Consider the following 16,215-nt stretch of genomic DNA (forward strand, 5'->3'; position numbering starts at 1 on the left):
GTGAAGCCGACGGATTTCCGGCGAAGAAGTTGAAGTTGGAAGAGTGGCCAATTGAAGACGGGAGGTTTCCTGGGAGAGAACTTCGAGAGCTGCGGAACGACAACAACGCTGGACTTTGAGTGAGTGATTCTCGGAAGAGTATCATTCAGACTTTTGTTCCAAGGACTTTGGACTGAATAGGTTTTATATCTCTTTAGTCTTTAAGTGTCTTGGTTGTTCAATGCATGCGACTGCATTGTAGTGCGTATTGTTGTCTGTGTCCGTTGTTTCAAGTGTGGTTGATTGTACTGTGTAGTACATTGTCTGTTTGGTGACGTATTGTATGTAACTATTGTGGAGTGTGCATACGTGTGTATTGTTTTTGATCTGCCGTTAATGAGAATATAATTTTGTTTGTTTATCAACTCTCGGCTCTGTCTTGTTCTTTGGGCCACAGCCGGCGTCCGCTGGCGCACCAATAAGGACCACTTCTAAATTGTCCACGCTTTCGTGGTGCGGTTCGGGGGGCCGATACTTCGGCTCTTGGAATTAGCCCGGCGATTTCCTCCCTAATAAACGGGACAGGTGTGACAATTATACACGTGTAAATTGAAGAGGTGAGGGGGGGGGTATCGCCTTATTATGAGCAGTACCAATTTCAAGAAAGATGCTGTGTGACCCTTGTACTCGGAGTGGTTTGGGTGTTCTGTAAGCTAGTTCCATGAAGTCTCTTTGATGATAATAAATTCTGTGGTTTCACGGGTCGGAAAGCTATACAATATTAAGAGGTCTGCCCTACCGGGTTAATTTTTAACCACGTGAGGGTTCCTTAACGTTCACCATATTATCCAAGGAGACCGATGTTCTTGTATTCAGATCCGCCAAATTGCAGCTACTCTGGTCGGGTATACAACGCGCATCCTCGAGCTCAACACTGTGAGGCCTTAGCTCAAAAAATACCAGTTTGTGCGATTCCTTAAAACCGATTCTCAGAGAATCGAAGGGTCTTCATTTGCTACGAGAATTGTTTGCTTGGTTGTGTGTCAGCGGGTACAGCAGCTGCGACATCATCATCGAACAATAAGAGATGACGTTTATTTGAGCCCCAGTGGATGTACCCCGATGGCCGTAAAATAAATTATATTACAATTACCGCGGAAGTAAATTCCGTCAAAGAACAGCAAGATTTTGTAAAATAACACCCACAGACAAAGTTAAAAACTAAATAAATTTGCGGTGACCTAATTCCAGTCGCAAAGCCCGTTAGCTGAAGCACTTATAACCTCGGTAAAGCTTTAGTTTGAGCTGTACAGGCACGGAGAATTTCGCGGAGAAATGTAATTGGCGGTCGTAATCGAATTAAGACAGGACATCGGGTATTTTCTCAATTCGGCTGCGCTAAAGATTCTCGACTCCAGTATGCAGAAAATTTACTAAGAACACCTTGAAAACTACAGGAACTTCCCTTTTTAGGAACCTTAATGGTTAAGAAATTATAAGCAGCTTCTAGATGCCCCTTTCAGCCACAAGGGCACTGAAATTATTAAGAGATAGTGACTGAGGGGTTCATGGCTGCCTTACGTACGTGTCCCAGAAAAAAAAGTAACAGATAAAGCTTCAAACCTAATAATGTACAACCGTCAACACCTTTAACTCGAACGCTGCGGCACGTGGGCTCGGCTCCTCGGACTGAGGTCAGCGCCACCAAGCGCTGAAAAAGATATGCTTGCTGCAGTTAAAGGTAGATGTAGCACGCGTCTCTTTCCACTAGAAAATTTCTGTTTTCAGTCTGCCTAACTGGCGGGTCAAATGCACTCACTTAGCATCCCGTTTTCGCCATGTTTCGCTCGTGGCTACGTTATCGCGCGCACCCATGGCGTTCGTTGTCTTATACATATCTCGACAATGAACCATTGCATGCGACAGCTTACGCACCCTTCAGGTTTGAATTCGCAGCTGCTGCTCAAAAGGAATCAGATGTGTAAAAAGCAGAGCAAACGCACCTTGAAGGCGCTTGTAAAAGTTGCACAATAAATCTAAAACGCAGTGGCATTGTTCTTGTTCCGATTAAATATTTTAAAGACCGCATGAATGGAACTGTTGTCACAGTTTAGAGTGTGCCTTCCTGTTCGGTTTGCGCTGCAAAGAAAATTTCTTTGAGCGCAAAATTTGTGCGGGCAATATTATCTCGGGTTTATTGTCGCAGAAGCACAATTTGATTATAAGATAAGATAGCAGTTTAAGTTTTCATGCGATAACTACGCACGAAAACTGCTTAGTTCGCGTTGTATCCATGTGTCTTTCTTGCTGAGAACAGGCACAAACACTGCGCTCTAAGATGACATCTTCCGTGTTGCGCGAACCAAACAAAAAGGCACACTCAAAGTTGCGAGAACAATTAAAATGACGCTGTCTGAAAATTATTGAATCAGAACATGAACAATGCCGCCGCATTTGAGATTTATTTATTGTGCAACTTTTACAAACGCCATGAAGATGCGTTTGCTCTACTTTTTATACATGTGATTCCTTGCTGTGAATCCAAACTCGTGAGAGTCGTAAGCTATCGCACGCAATGATTCGTTGTCGAGATAAGTATATAGATTCGAACAGATAAGAATACAGTCGAGCAATAATACATGCCACCAGCACGGCACGTGCCAATGCCACTTGGAAGATTATAGGCCTGTTCACTGCTGCCGTGACGTCACTGGTTTTGCCCGAGCGAACGGGCGTACAGCCGTCTGTGAATTTATTCCCACAATCGCCTCCCTTTAACCGATAAAGCGTTTGTCTCCCTTTAACCGTAAATCGTCTCCCTTTAACCGGCAAGCCTTTGCATGCTTAGTAGCTTTAATCTGCCTTGTTGGTCAAAGAGGCACTGGATTAAGTAATCCATTCCGATTTAAAGCTTTTGAAGACTCACCTCTGAGCCATTTATTCCAATAAAAAGCCAAAGATTGACGCTATTGAGCGTGTGGCCGATCTATAAGAGCAAATTTTGATGGACCAACAAAGTGACAAAACAATAATGGTCAATTTTATTCGTTTTTTTATTTATTTACGCACGTACGCACGCGTGCACTACCTAAAGCATGCAGAGAAACTGTTCCTTACTCATTAGCAAAGTTTGCACAGTTTTATGTTTACTCTTTCGAACATCTGTCTTCATAGACACGCAATTATTAAGGAGAGTGTATGCTGCTGCTACAAGAATGTTATTCAACACAATATCAGGGCGACGATTTTTGCAAGAGAAAACAAAATCTCTCGTTTCATAAAAATTTTTTGTGACCGACACAAGAAGCAGCGTTTCCTCTTTTGCTCGGCCAACCTCGCGCAGTGGTGCGTAGTCGGTCATATAACTTAGGACCTGGAAAAACTGTTAGTACTGGGCCTGTATTAAAACATGTAGCACTCGTAGGCTCTTTTACCGAACTGCCGATTCTTGGATTGGTATTGTTTTAGCAGTGGTTCTTAATTATTCTATAGCTTGAGTAGATATTACACACCTGAAAACCAATTAGGAAAGTGCTTTACCATAGGCGACTGCATGCATATAAATTTCAAGGAATTATGTTAGCTAAATGTGATGACCACAATAATACTGAAATAACATGATATGAACACCGGCAAGAAAATACTATGCAGAAAACTGAGGCACTAAGTAATGCGAAAGCATTCCTTCCGTTTTAATCACCCACATCAGCAGAGGTAGTACAAGTTAGCGGCGCTAATCGCCAGTTGCAAATTGTTTACCGACACTGGAGGAAGAAAGCCTGCTCTAAAGATGTTTTCCTACGCACATTTATTATTCATTACCAGGGCCTACGCCAACAAGTCAGGAGCACACATGACACCTTTATTTTGCAGCAAGAACAGAACATGGTGGTGACGGGGCCATTGGAACAGCTTAAATATATGTAGCGCGGACACACGTACCTTCTGGTCACGAAAAAAACGGATGTCGGCGTCGGCTTGTCGAACGGCACACTGCCATTATGTTCTTCGGTGGTCCTTAGGAAACGAGAACACTCACCGCATCGGTCCTTCCGCCTCGACAATTCGCCACACAACGTACCCCAACTGTTCGAATTTCCAGCCGTACAGATTGCGAACATCCACTGCCAAAACCCGTCACATATCCATGCTGCAGTTCATGAAGAAAGAAAAAGATTGCTTTCTCAAGGCGCCAACAAAAACACTAGCACGCCACAAAAACTTTCGTCGGGCTTGGCAATCCATGTGTGTTGGGTGACGAGAGCAAGCGTAGGCATGTCTGTGCAGCTAGACACACTGGTCAAAATGAAGTGACGTCAGAGCCCGTGGCCGACACAGTGAGTAAGCCTGAAGTAATCTAGGTGCATTGCACGTGCACAGCGCTTCGGCAGTCGGACATGGCGCGATAACGTTGCCACGAGCAAAACGTGGCGAAAACGGGATGCGAAGTGAGTGCATTCGACCCGCCGGTCAGACAGACTGGAGACAGAAATTCGCTAGTGAAACCGGCACGTGCTACATCAATTGTTAACCGCAGCAAGCATATCACGTTCAACGCTTGGTGGCGCTGACCTCTGTTCAAGCGAGCCGAAGCCACGCATCGGAGGGTTTGAGTTAATGCTGCTGATGGCTGTACAGTGCCAAATTTAGGGGCGAAGCTCCTTATAGCGGCACCTCTTTGTCCCTCGTAGTAGTAGTCGTAGTCGTAGTGTGTAACCAGTCTTAGATTTTGACCTGAAAGATGGTGGCGGTGGGAGATTTCTTCTGTGCGTTGTTGAACAATAAGAAAATCGCAGCATGCGCGTTAACTAAAAGACGAATTCCCCGGTCCCTCATTACCCCTTAGCAGCCATTAGCATGTACATCACTATCTGACAAGAAAGGGTTGCTACGTTATACTCGCTGGGTGTAACCTCCTTGGTTTTAGAAAGGTTTAGCTAGCGTTTGGCCGCAGTGCCATGAATACAGTGAACTAGCATATATCATGAACTCGAGATGGTTAAAAGTGGGAAGTAGACACGAAGCGCAAGCCGTAAGAAAGTGTGCGTGTGCCTCCTCTCGTGCAGTTCTTGGAATGTCCGCTGGATGACGGTGCTTCTATATGAGGAATATATGATGAAAAGATGCGATATGGTAGTACTGGGAGTGTTGAATAGGTGGACGAACGGACACACAGACAGATGCATGGACGAACTCACGGATGGCTGCACCGATGGATGGACGCATGGACGCACGCAGGGGCGGATGCATGGACGAACGCAGGGACGGACGCACCGATGGACGTGCGGACACACGAACTGACGCACGCACTGACGGGCGAATGGACGCACGGACGGTCACACAGACGGACGCATGTACGGACGGAAGCAAGAACGAACAAACGGACGGATGCTTCGCCCCACTCTTCATCATTCACTCCGTGGATATGCTGCCATTTTTTTTTATGAAAGAGAACATGGGAGCGCGTGGCCTGTGCGCTCCGGTGGCTGCTGGCATCGCGTTCAAGTGGGAGCAAGAGCAACTACAGTCTTTTCGCGTCGTATCGCGGTGAGCAAAACAACCATTCGTTGCTGATATGGAACCAGCGGCAAAATTTCGGTGCCCTACCCATTCAAGGCGATTACACGAGAGCCAGTAATCGCCATGAAGGGGGAGTAGTTGCAATCTTGCCGTTCTATATCAATAACCAAGGGTTGTTTTGCTCACCGTGAGGTGAAGCGAAAAGAGACTGTGGTTGCTCTTGCTCCCACCTGAACGCGCTACCAGCAGCCGCTGGAGTGCACAGGCCACGCCTCACCATGTTTCCTTTCATAAAAATTGACACTCTACGCACATGAGAGACTTACACCATCCTTCCTTATTCCAGGCTGCGAATGTTCACCCCTTGTTTCCGCGATTCACTTAAAATAAAATCTTGGGAGTAATTCCGACTGAGGCCCAGTTTCTCTGTTTCATTTTGGCTTTGCCTTTTGTTTGTCTTGAAGTGGCGTCTGGGAAGCAAAACTGACGTGAAACAATGTTTCTTATCTGTGCCGCGAAGCACGGACGACGTAATAAATTTATTTGTTCCCCACCACACGTCATTATAGCTTTCTAGACAGGTTCTTTGCTCCTCGCGCTACCAGAACACTGTGTTATATGGCTCGCCTTGACATGCCAGCATATTTCGCTCCACCACCACTCCTTGTTACTCTTTGTTACAAAGGACCGTGGTGGTTTTTGCTCCTTGTCGGCTATTGCGTTCGCCTTATTAGGAGTCCTCGCTCCCGGTGCTCGTTCCGTTGCTCGAGCTCTTTAGTTATGTGCAGCGATGGGGAAGCTTACATGACCACGCTCTCGCTGATGACTTTCCATGAGACTGCCAGCGGTAATGAATAATAGCAATGAGATGAAGCCACACACATGAACAACTATGCTTCAAGTATACTCGAGTGTGCTAGCAAAGGTCAATTAAATTGAGCTCAATTCCTGTCGACGTGTGTACATGCTGAAGCAGTTCTGTACTCTCAAGTGTATGCTAGATTTTGCCCGTGTTGATAGAAAACTGAGCTGTAACTACTGCATCAAACATGTCATTACCAAAGATGGCAAGCCAGGCACGTGTATCACTTGCGAACTATAAGCCACTTCAGTTTTACCTCTTGCAATGATTAGGCAAGAACTGCCCAAAACAATATCCGCTAAAAAATAATGCCACAACGTTCCCATTCACACGTTGTCTCCGTATAAAAATAGCTGAACACATCATCATTCTTTGTCGTCTGACAACTGTTTTCGAAAAGAAAAAGCAGGAAAAGCTCCGTATTGTACTATCTCAGCTGGTGTAACGCTGCATGAAGGAAGGGGAGGGTAAACCACAAGAGGGAAGGCAGGGAGGTTAACCAGGCACATGCCCGGTTCGCTACCCGCTGCATGAAAATATTAGGAAAGGTCAGTAGGCTGTCTTCTACAACATAGAAGATATGGGACGACGGGCACCGACAAGGAAATTGCAAAAGGAATGAAAAAATAGTTAGGTAGATATGTAAATTTAAAGAATTGTGCGCAGAAAAAAAAGCGAGCAACAAAAATCTAAATTTTATCGCTTCCGTGTTTGACCAAATTCACAAATCGTTTGTTCGAAAAAAAAAAAAACGTGAGCACTTTTTTGCGAACTTCGGCGACTTTGAGCGTATCTATCTATCTATCTATCTATCTATCTATCTATCTATCTATCTATCTATCTATCTATCTATCTATCTATCTATCTATCTATCTATCTATCTATCTATCTATCTATCTATCTATCTATCTATCTATCTATCTATCTATCTATCTATCTATCTATCTATCTATCTATCTATCTATCTATCTATCTATCTATCTATCTATCTATCTATCTATCTATCTAGCAGCCTACGACTACGACTTCTAGCCCTCCAAGCTGTTTCGATAATGGTATCGATACCAAACTTGGTATGGCATAACATGACTGTAAAAAAAACATGTTTCACTAGTCATAACATGAAAATGACATGTGTGTCATGAATGTAATGATATACATTTCATGGTCCTGCAGCTCTTGCGGTCGTTTCGTTCACATGGCATGCTGCAAAACTGTTATGGTATGACTTGATTGGATGGCGAAAACAAGCAACACACCCTAACACAAAATTCATGACATGCGTGTCATGTAACAACAAGACTACATGCCACACTCATGATGCGCTCCCGGCCGTTTCGCTAGCTTCACATATGCCAAATTTGGTATTACCTGACGCCAATAGATGACGACGTTATGTGACTGGTGCAAACATGATAATCATGAGATGGGTGTCATGTGAGAACATGACTGCATGGCACAGTCAAGGCGCCAATACATTTCGACGCCACGCGGTGTTCGTGCTCGCGGGCGTTCATTTCGTCGCGTTACGCCGGCGTGGCCACGCCAGGCGCCGGTCCTGCCATATACTCGCAGGCACGCGCCGCGCTGCGTTGCTTTTATGCCTGCGCGTTTCAGCGCGTACGGCGTCCCTGCGCCACGAAACGATGGAGACGCAGTGTTGTCTGTGTACGCATCGGCGCGAAGTGCAGCATGTCGCAGTTCACGCCAGTTGCCGTCAAGCCGCGCCGACGGATGCTGGCGGCGTTTGGGGTCAGACTGCAGAGTGCTCGTATTTTGCAAACGTATAGCGTCACTGTGCCCAGCGCGCGCGCGCGTCGACGCTACATTGGAGTATGCTGGGCTCTTCATGATCCGCTCACGGCCGTTTCGCTAGCTTCACATATACCGAATTCAATGTTACGTGACGTCAATGGATGACGAAACATATGACTGGTGCAAACATGATAATCTTGACACGCGTGTGATGTAAGAACATCACAGCATACCACGCTCATAGCGTGCTCGTGGCCGTTTCGCTAGCTCCACCTATACTAAATTTGGTATCACGTGACGTGAGTCTAATACGAAGGTAAACGACACATCGCAACACGATAATCATGACACGGAAGACGTGTGTTGCATCATTTACCTCCATCTCGTAACGTTGTGCTGATTTTAAAGTGACAAATCAACATTTCTCATTCGTGCTTCGCATATCTGGGATTTCCACTGTACGTGGGATCCACCATTTTTTTCATTGCGCAATATATTTTCACCAGAAGCAGATTTCTCTAGACGGCACGTACTTTGCTGTTCAAGTAATTCGCTCGATGGCATCAATGCAGTGTCGTAAAAAAAGCCAAATTGTTTAATCATCGTGAAACACCTAGCCACACTGAAGAGTCTGTAGCGCCGTGTGATTAAGGTACATACATAAGACGAACAAAACATTTGTTGTGTCTGTTATGCATACATAAAAAATGCTTACCTGTTGATTTTCTTCGAAAGCTCTTTAACGTTTAGCGCGTCGGCATTCTAGGCAAGATTCGAAAAACAGTTCTAATCAAGATATCGGCATTCAAACAAATACTAATATATCATCACGTGATGCTGTGCTCCACGTGACTCTGTCACTACTCGTCTTAGCAGAAATGTCCACTATGGTTCATTGTTAGAAGTTTTGTCATAGGAAAGATATAATTGTAACTTGTGATTTTTTGTTTTTTTATCTTTAGAGATATATTTGTGGTCACTGTGTTCAGCCTTTTATGAAAGGAGCGCGAGCATACACTTGAAATATTCAAGCTGATTGGCAGCAGAAATCAGTATTATCGCTACCGACATAAGAAAGACATGCTACGTTTTGCCTCAAGCTCCCTGTGTCAATTTTCTCTGGGCGAGAAATGCGAGATTTGTTTCACAGGACTCATTATTATCCACGCTTTTAGCACTGCAGTCTTGCGTATATGACGTGAATAGTTTTCTGGACACGTGTTGTAATAAAAACAAAAGAAAGTAATAACTTCCCTTGCTATTGTGTGCAATCTGTATGACGAGTGCATCCTAATTACTAACCACTGCCAATCACTAGCGAATTGAGGGAAGGATAAAGGAATGGTGGATGTCTGTGGAGCCATTGCCAAAGAGAAAGCGAAAGATTTGCAAGTAGATTGCTGTTTTATGTTTGAGGTTGTTATACGTTTAATAATAGATAAGTACGAATGTTAAGTTTATTAGGTTTCAGACCCTAGATGGCACGATTGAGCACTGTCATACAATCAGCTAAATTATTTTTGCTTCTATTCTATGCGAAGAGATTTATTAAATTCTGGTTTACAAATAAAAAATTGTTCAGAAGAACACACGAAAATAAAACTCGTAACAAGCCTTAGAATCCAAAAAAAAAAACACTGCGGAATTGTACCTTCGAGTGGATATAAAGATTACTTGTACATGTTTTTAATTGAGTTTGATATGCTGCTAAGCAGCGTGCACTAGAGGCTCACGGTAAAGCAATTCAGTTACTTCAACTGATGCAATTACACCTCGAGGACCATTTCAGATTCCCAGACATTTGAATGTCCTTGAAAAACAGACGCATTCATGCTAAAAACGCAATGGCTGCTACACACGCTTAAAAATAATAATTTGTCAGCCATTAATTTTTGCAGTCATTTCTATTTTGGAATGTTCAGTTTATAGGTTTTCAAAAACTTTGTTCGGAACTTCCTCTCTAATTTACTTATTTATATGCAATTTTTTATCTTTATGTTACAAACAGTGTGACTACAATGCGTCACTTGCTCAATTGTATGAAACAGTGAACTTTTTTTCTGTTGTTTGCAGGGGCCTCTATACCTCACCTTCATGATTAACGGATGCCATGGATCTGAGGGTTGACGAAGACACATCTGCCGGAACTCCACGAGTGGCACCTGTGAGCCGCATTTTCATTGCCCCGAATGAAACTACAGCCATCGCAAATACCAGCATTCCTCACGAGGTCCTAGGTATCCGGCACTTCGCACTACCTGGCGACGTCACTCCAAAAGCACCAACTCCCGTGGAAGTCCCAGCAGACCAGTTATCATCCTTCAGCTACATCAGCGTCGAAGTTCACTACACACTCATCTTGTTCATCATAGTTTCAAGTGTCGCCATCAACGGGCTCGTATTTTTTCTGTTCTGCCAACGCCCATCAGTGCGCATGCCATCTAACAAGTTTGTACTCAATATGGCCATCGTACACCTCCTGCAGACATTCATCGTGCTTCCATTTGTCTTCGTGTCCATACTATTCCAAGAATGGATATTTGGTGACGTTTTTTGCAAGATACAGGGCACACTGTCCATATGCCTTACCATGGCTAATGTATTTTCTATTCTACTCATAGCCGTCGACCGTAACTGTGCCGTAAACAGCCCACTGCACTACTCAATGACCATCACCAAAAAGCGAACGAACGCCCTAATTTTGTCGACATGGGTAATTGCGATAACAGTCTCAGTGCCACCACTTGCGGGTGTTTCAGATTTGCAGTACCAGAAGAGTTGGGCGATGTGCACTGTCACCTGGTACGACTCGGGTCTACTTACCCTGGCTTATTCCTGCGTCCTGTGTGTTCTTGGCTTTATGCTACCTTTCATTCGAATCACATGGATCTACACGTCTATGTTCAAAGCAGCTCGGCGAAACAGTGCTTGCACCCGAATCCACAACGTCAAAAGTGAAAGCAATGACATCAGCCCGCCACCATCGGCAGGACTGGACGGCGGGAATGACGTGTCTGTTTGCCTGAGTCGCAAGTCGGCATGGTCTAAACGAAGCACTTCCAGCCAAACGTCTTCTTTATTCGGCGACAAGTTGAAGGCTGTGCGCACGGGCATTTTTGTGGTCGTCTCGTTCACGGCCTGCTTCCTTCCTTTCTTCGCCATGACAGTTGTCGAGCCACATGCGAAGACGTTCAACACTCCTTTGCAAAATCTTCCAGCCGTTGCCATGCTACTCCTGTTTTCGTCGTCACTCGTAAATCCATATCTGTACGTCATGAGGAACAAAACTACGCGTAAGCATATACGTAAGATGTTCCACAGCCTTACGCGCAAGCCTAGCTTCTTCTCGCCGCAAGGTTACCACCATAGCCACCAGAGCCCGCTGCAAGAGCCAAAGTGTTCGGAAGGTACTAGAGTGCTCGAGAGTACTCCTTCTTTGCGTTCAGGTGGGAGTGAAGAACACCAAAGAACCTGGATGAGGCAATCTCTATGCCAGAATAATTCTGGTGAATGGAATATCGTAGCCGTCACAACTGACCAGAATGCGTCCCAATCCAGGCGTTCCTCTATACTAGTGCACCACCAATGTTACGTTGGTGAGATGGAAGAACTGTTTGAGCAAGACTCCTCATACCATCACAATAAATACATGCGTGCACGGTGCGGTGCCTCTGCAAGAAAAAGTATCTACCGAAGAGCATCCCTGGACAGCGGAAAAGCACCATGTGAACAGTTTGTGAAAATTTCTGGGAAACGTTTCAAACGCACATCTACGACCGAGGGCTTATCAGGGGATTGTAGCAAGTCCTTCCGCATCCGCGGTCGTTATGCAAACAAAAAGAAACTTTCACTGGAAAGTGACCCACCATGTAATATCAACGTCAGCCATGAAGAGTGGCGGCGTTGGCTCAGTGAGTCTTGCCATCGTTGTCCTGGAAACAACGCTAGGCATGGTTCACGTAGCTACGCTTCTGTACTCACCCATTGTGCTGAAGTCCAGCGGGCGGTGCCACACTGTGCCACCAGCGCGCCACGTGCACAACGCTTCGGCAGTCTGCCATCCGACTCTCACTCGTGCGAAGCGGCCGGACATGCGTGTCTACCGGTGCTGGTGCGTGGCAGATCATTAGGTATGGAGGAGAACGAGATGAGCGTGGTCAATCTTGCGCACGCAATATCTAGGTCTGGAGGCCTCAGAAAGACACAGTTCACTATGGGGAAGCGATCCCCGAAGCAATCTTCCAGCGAAACAAATACCACCACATTGGAATCTCTGACGTCGACAGAGTCGCAAGAACCCCCCACCATTGCTTCACCACGCACCTTGTCACCCACGTCCGTGACGCCTTTCCGCTACTCACACGTTCAGACGCAGCAACAGCATCGCCAGCAGTGCTGGAGACAACACGGTCACAGTTCTCTTCCTACGACGGCCACCATTTTGTCTCAGCAGCTACATCAGTCTACCGAGGTGCCTGAAGATTGTCACGACAGAAGGGATTCTGGTTTTGAAGACACCATGCTCGAAAGATCTGACCTATGCTGGACAATTGTAAGCGAACATGATTCTATCAAAGCGATAAAGTTCACAGAACATGTGTAAATATTCAGCAGATTTTACCATCTACCAGATGGAGGACCAAGGCTTGTGCGGTGTTCGTGGACTTCTGATAGGGCATTTGAAGATATGTCTTTGTTTGATGGCATAACGCGATCAACTAGCCAATGTGCAGAATTATTTTCATCAGTGGAGTACTAACATGCCTAGATTAAAGCGTGAGGGGTCACTCAATCAGTCGACTTCTTCAAATTTCAAACCACCCAGATTGTTTTGCTGGCAAAAGGGGTAGCACTTACGAGTGTCTAAACTTTAGTTAAGTGGTAGCCTGCTATCGACCTGGTAGCATAGCAATTGTATTACATGCATAAAAGGTGTTGGAAAAGAATTATACATTTCATTATTTTTACTCGTAACGTATCAGAAAAGTCCCTTTGTATTTGTCCCTTTGTGTGTATTTTGAAGCGCAAGTTATAGTACTTTGACCTGAATTAATATTTTGCTGTGATATTATAGGTCCCACCTGTATGTGTTTTCACCACTTTTAATGCACGGCTGGCATTCAAACATTGGGGTTGTTGCTGTGTATTTTGTTTGTGAGTGTCCCACTATATGCGTATTCAATGTATTGGCATGCGCCACTGCCAGACTATGAATTGTGTTGCATTGTTTTTTGTACTGTTTTACCTCTTGTGTATAAGTGTGCGTGAAAAATTACCTGAGTGTCAGCTTGCAAATTCTAACGTTTTGATTTCCTTTGAAGCTTGACGTATTAAATCTGCTGGTTTCCATTTACGGGAAGTTTCCGGCAACCATTAATTTTCATTTCCCATTAGGGAAAGTATTGTTGCATGTGATGTTGTCTACAGAATAGCTGCCTTTTGGGAGCGACCACTTTGTTGCATTGGTGTCTTTTTCGTACAATTTTGAACACTGCTGAAGTATAGAAAACACAGCAATCACCAAAACGTCGTTTGATATACCTGTTTGGCTATATACGGACTTACTGGATTTGCTAACAATATGTACAACACAAACCGTGCCTTAATTTTAAATCACTTACGTCTAGTAACATACCCGTGAGGGGTCATCTTATATCACAACCTGAAACCTTGGACTCAGTTTCTGCAGTAACTATCGAGTCTCGTTAACAGGCTCACGACAGTAGCAATATATTATCATAGACAGTCCTGAAAAGCGCACATTAGAGATGCCAAGAAACCTAGCGAACGGTGATAGCACACAGGGATTTTTTTTCCTGCGCCTTCTCTCCGCCTGTAAAAACTTGTATTTTGGTACATAACCAACTAATAGCTCCGCATTAAAAAGCTTCTCTCAGAACATATAAAGTGACGCCAAAATGCTCTTGTTGGCGCTTCTCGCTATGTAAAAATGTGTGTTGTGCGTAGAACAACAAGCTCTGACCATCCATGCGTTATATTTAGGATTTATCCGAGAACTTTCACCATGTCTCTTGTTGATATCATTCCACTCAATTTATGTCGAGAGTCTTGTTCATCACTGGCACCTGCTATTGTACATAACGCAACGTAGTGTGTTACCAGTAAATCTCTTTATATGTATACAGTTATATGGCGTCGCGTAAGTGTAATATTTAGGAATGTCTGTGTTATTGGAACCGTGACGTTAGCTAACCACTATATTACCTTGGCCTTCATTTGAATTCTTGTTGCTAGTTTGCTTGCCCAGCAGTATTTTCATAGCTTCTCCACTTGCATAGATCGACATGCGAATGTCTACACACTGACAGATCCATAGTCTGATCCTTCACGATGCTTCACGTTCTGATGTACTTTAAGCGGCCCAATTATGCTGTTTTCTCATGACAATACCCATCTTGTGTTGTGCTACCACAATTATCACTGCCTTCAAACCAACCTGCCATTTTAATGCAAGCAAACACATTTGTGAAGATGAGCATCTACACTTCAAAACACTTTTTAGGCCTTAATTCTTCGCGTGATAACATTGCTTATACAAAGTTTTCTTTAAGGTGAGTATGAAGACCGGAAATAGAAACGCGTCCAAATATGAGGCGCATTCTGCACCGATAGGCCTTCGGTGCAGTTGATTAGATGCTTGCGTAAAGGGAGAAAAACGGAAGCACGCGGGTGCACTGGCTTTCGCGTAGATACTAAGAATTGTTAGCTATTTTTACAGTTACTTACGAGACTGACTGGAAGACTCGGCAGTGTGTTATTGAGTGTACTCGCATTCCGTTACGGGGACAATGTGATCCTGTACTTTCATTGAAAAATACTCAATATTTTCATGCTCGCTGTAATGAATAAAAGCTTATACCTCGTCCCAAGTGACTCCATCTCTGACTATGCATGCATAGACTGAAGGAATGCCATTGAAAGTATGCATTGTTAGCTCTACGGGAGCAAGCTGTCATTAGAAAAGGCTGGTGGCTTGCGTCCGCAAAGCTGCTGTGGACACCCAACATAAACAGTCCAGTTATGTACAGCACGAGAACGTTAACAGGCTTGTGACCTGTGGCGCGCATATTGCGCTACACAGTACAAGTCACGGCGATATTTGACTTTTCGTTTAATAATTGATAATTCGAGCTTACTTATAACGACCATGCCTTCCACCATTCACCTTTTTTCGAACTTGTGGCGTTCGATACACAACACAACCACATGGCTGCGTATAAATGTCACACAAAATACCTGCAATGACATCAGGGGCTAAAATATAGTCACTCTTTAAAGCTCTTAAAATGTATATGATATTGCCACAGCTCGACCATCGCAGAAGACGCGTACCACAATTCGCGTTCGTAAAAGCCGTCAAGCAAGTAGCAAGAAAGCCGCGCCATGGAACGCCGTCCTGCACGCGCCACGATGCTACGCCATGGAACTGGCACGAGACTCGAGGGGCAGAGGAAGAGACCGACGAAGTTAGAGTCAGCGAGCACAGACATCTTTTGGCTGACCATTTTTAGCTTTGAGTTTACGGGCACAAGTTCGCCCTAAATAAAGTGTTTATATAGTACCACGTGCTATATTTATTCGTAACAATCTGGTGGACGTGCTGGGTATGATTCCAAGCCCACCACAGGCAAGGAGAAGCCCAAATCCCAAAAGATTGGAGCCAGCAGAATTGACACCTGTGCACCAACGCACGAGTCGCCGACTACGTGGTGAGCAGCCCGAGTTTGGCCCCCCTAATTGACTCATCAAGACCTGTCGAGACCTCAAGCACAAGCGTCACTGCGATGGCCACCCAGTCAATGCCATCTCCATCTCACCTCATTGTGGATTCGCCACGTACACCAGAGGTCTTCCACGGTGAGACCTTTGAAGACGCCGAGGACTGGCTTGAAGGCTTCGAGCGCGTTGCACGTTTGAATGGTTGGGACGAAGCCCGAAAACTTCGTTACGTTTACGTCGCCCTGCAAGATTCGGCACGTACGTGGTTTGAGAACCACGAAGCGTCCTTGCTGTCATGGGACGACTTCCGACGAGAGCTAATCGCAACCTATCCGAACACGGACCGCAAAGAGAAGGCA

The 16,215-nt window shown here is 44.9% G+C and overlaps 1 protein-coding gene across 1 annotated transcript in view; it reads left to right on the top strand.

Annotated features, from left to right (window-relative positions):
• Nucleotides 1-12,847, top strand: part of LOC142803745 (uncharacterized) — a 39,565-nt gene extending 26,718 nt beyond the window's left edge. The window contains exon 2 of the mRNA XM_075889614.1: nucleotides 10,190-12,847. Coding sequence (XP_075745729.1) covers nucleotides 10,227-12,719 — 2,493 coding nt within the window. The 5' untranslated portion in view covers nucleotides 10,190-10,226 and the 3' untranslated portion in view covers nucleotides 12,720-12,847. The remainder of the gene's footprint in view (nucleotides 1-10,189) is intronic.
• The last annotated feature ends 3,368 nt before the right edge of the window (nucleotides 12,848-16,215 follow it).

This window comes from Rhipicephalus microplus, chromosome 3, assembly GCF_043290135.1.
Source record: "Rhipicephalus microplus isolate Deutch F79 chromosome 3, USDA_Rmic, whole genome shotgun sequence".
NCBI classification, from domain to species: Eukaryota; Metazoa; Arthropoda; class Arachnida; order Ixodida; family Ixodidae; genus Rhipicephalus; species Rhipicephalus microplus.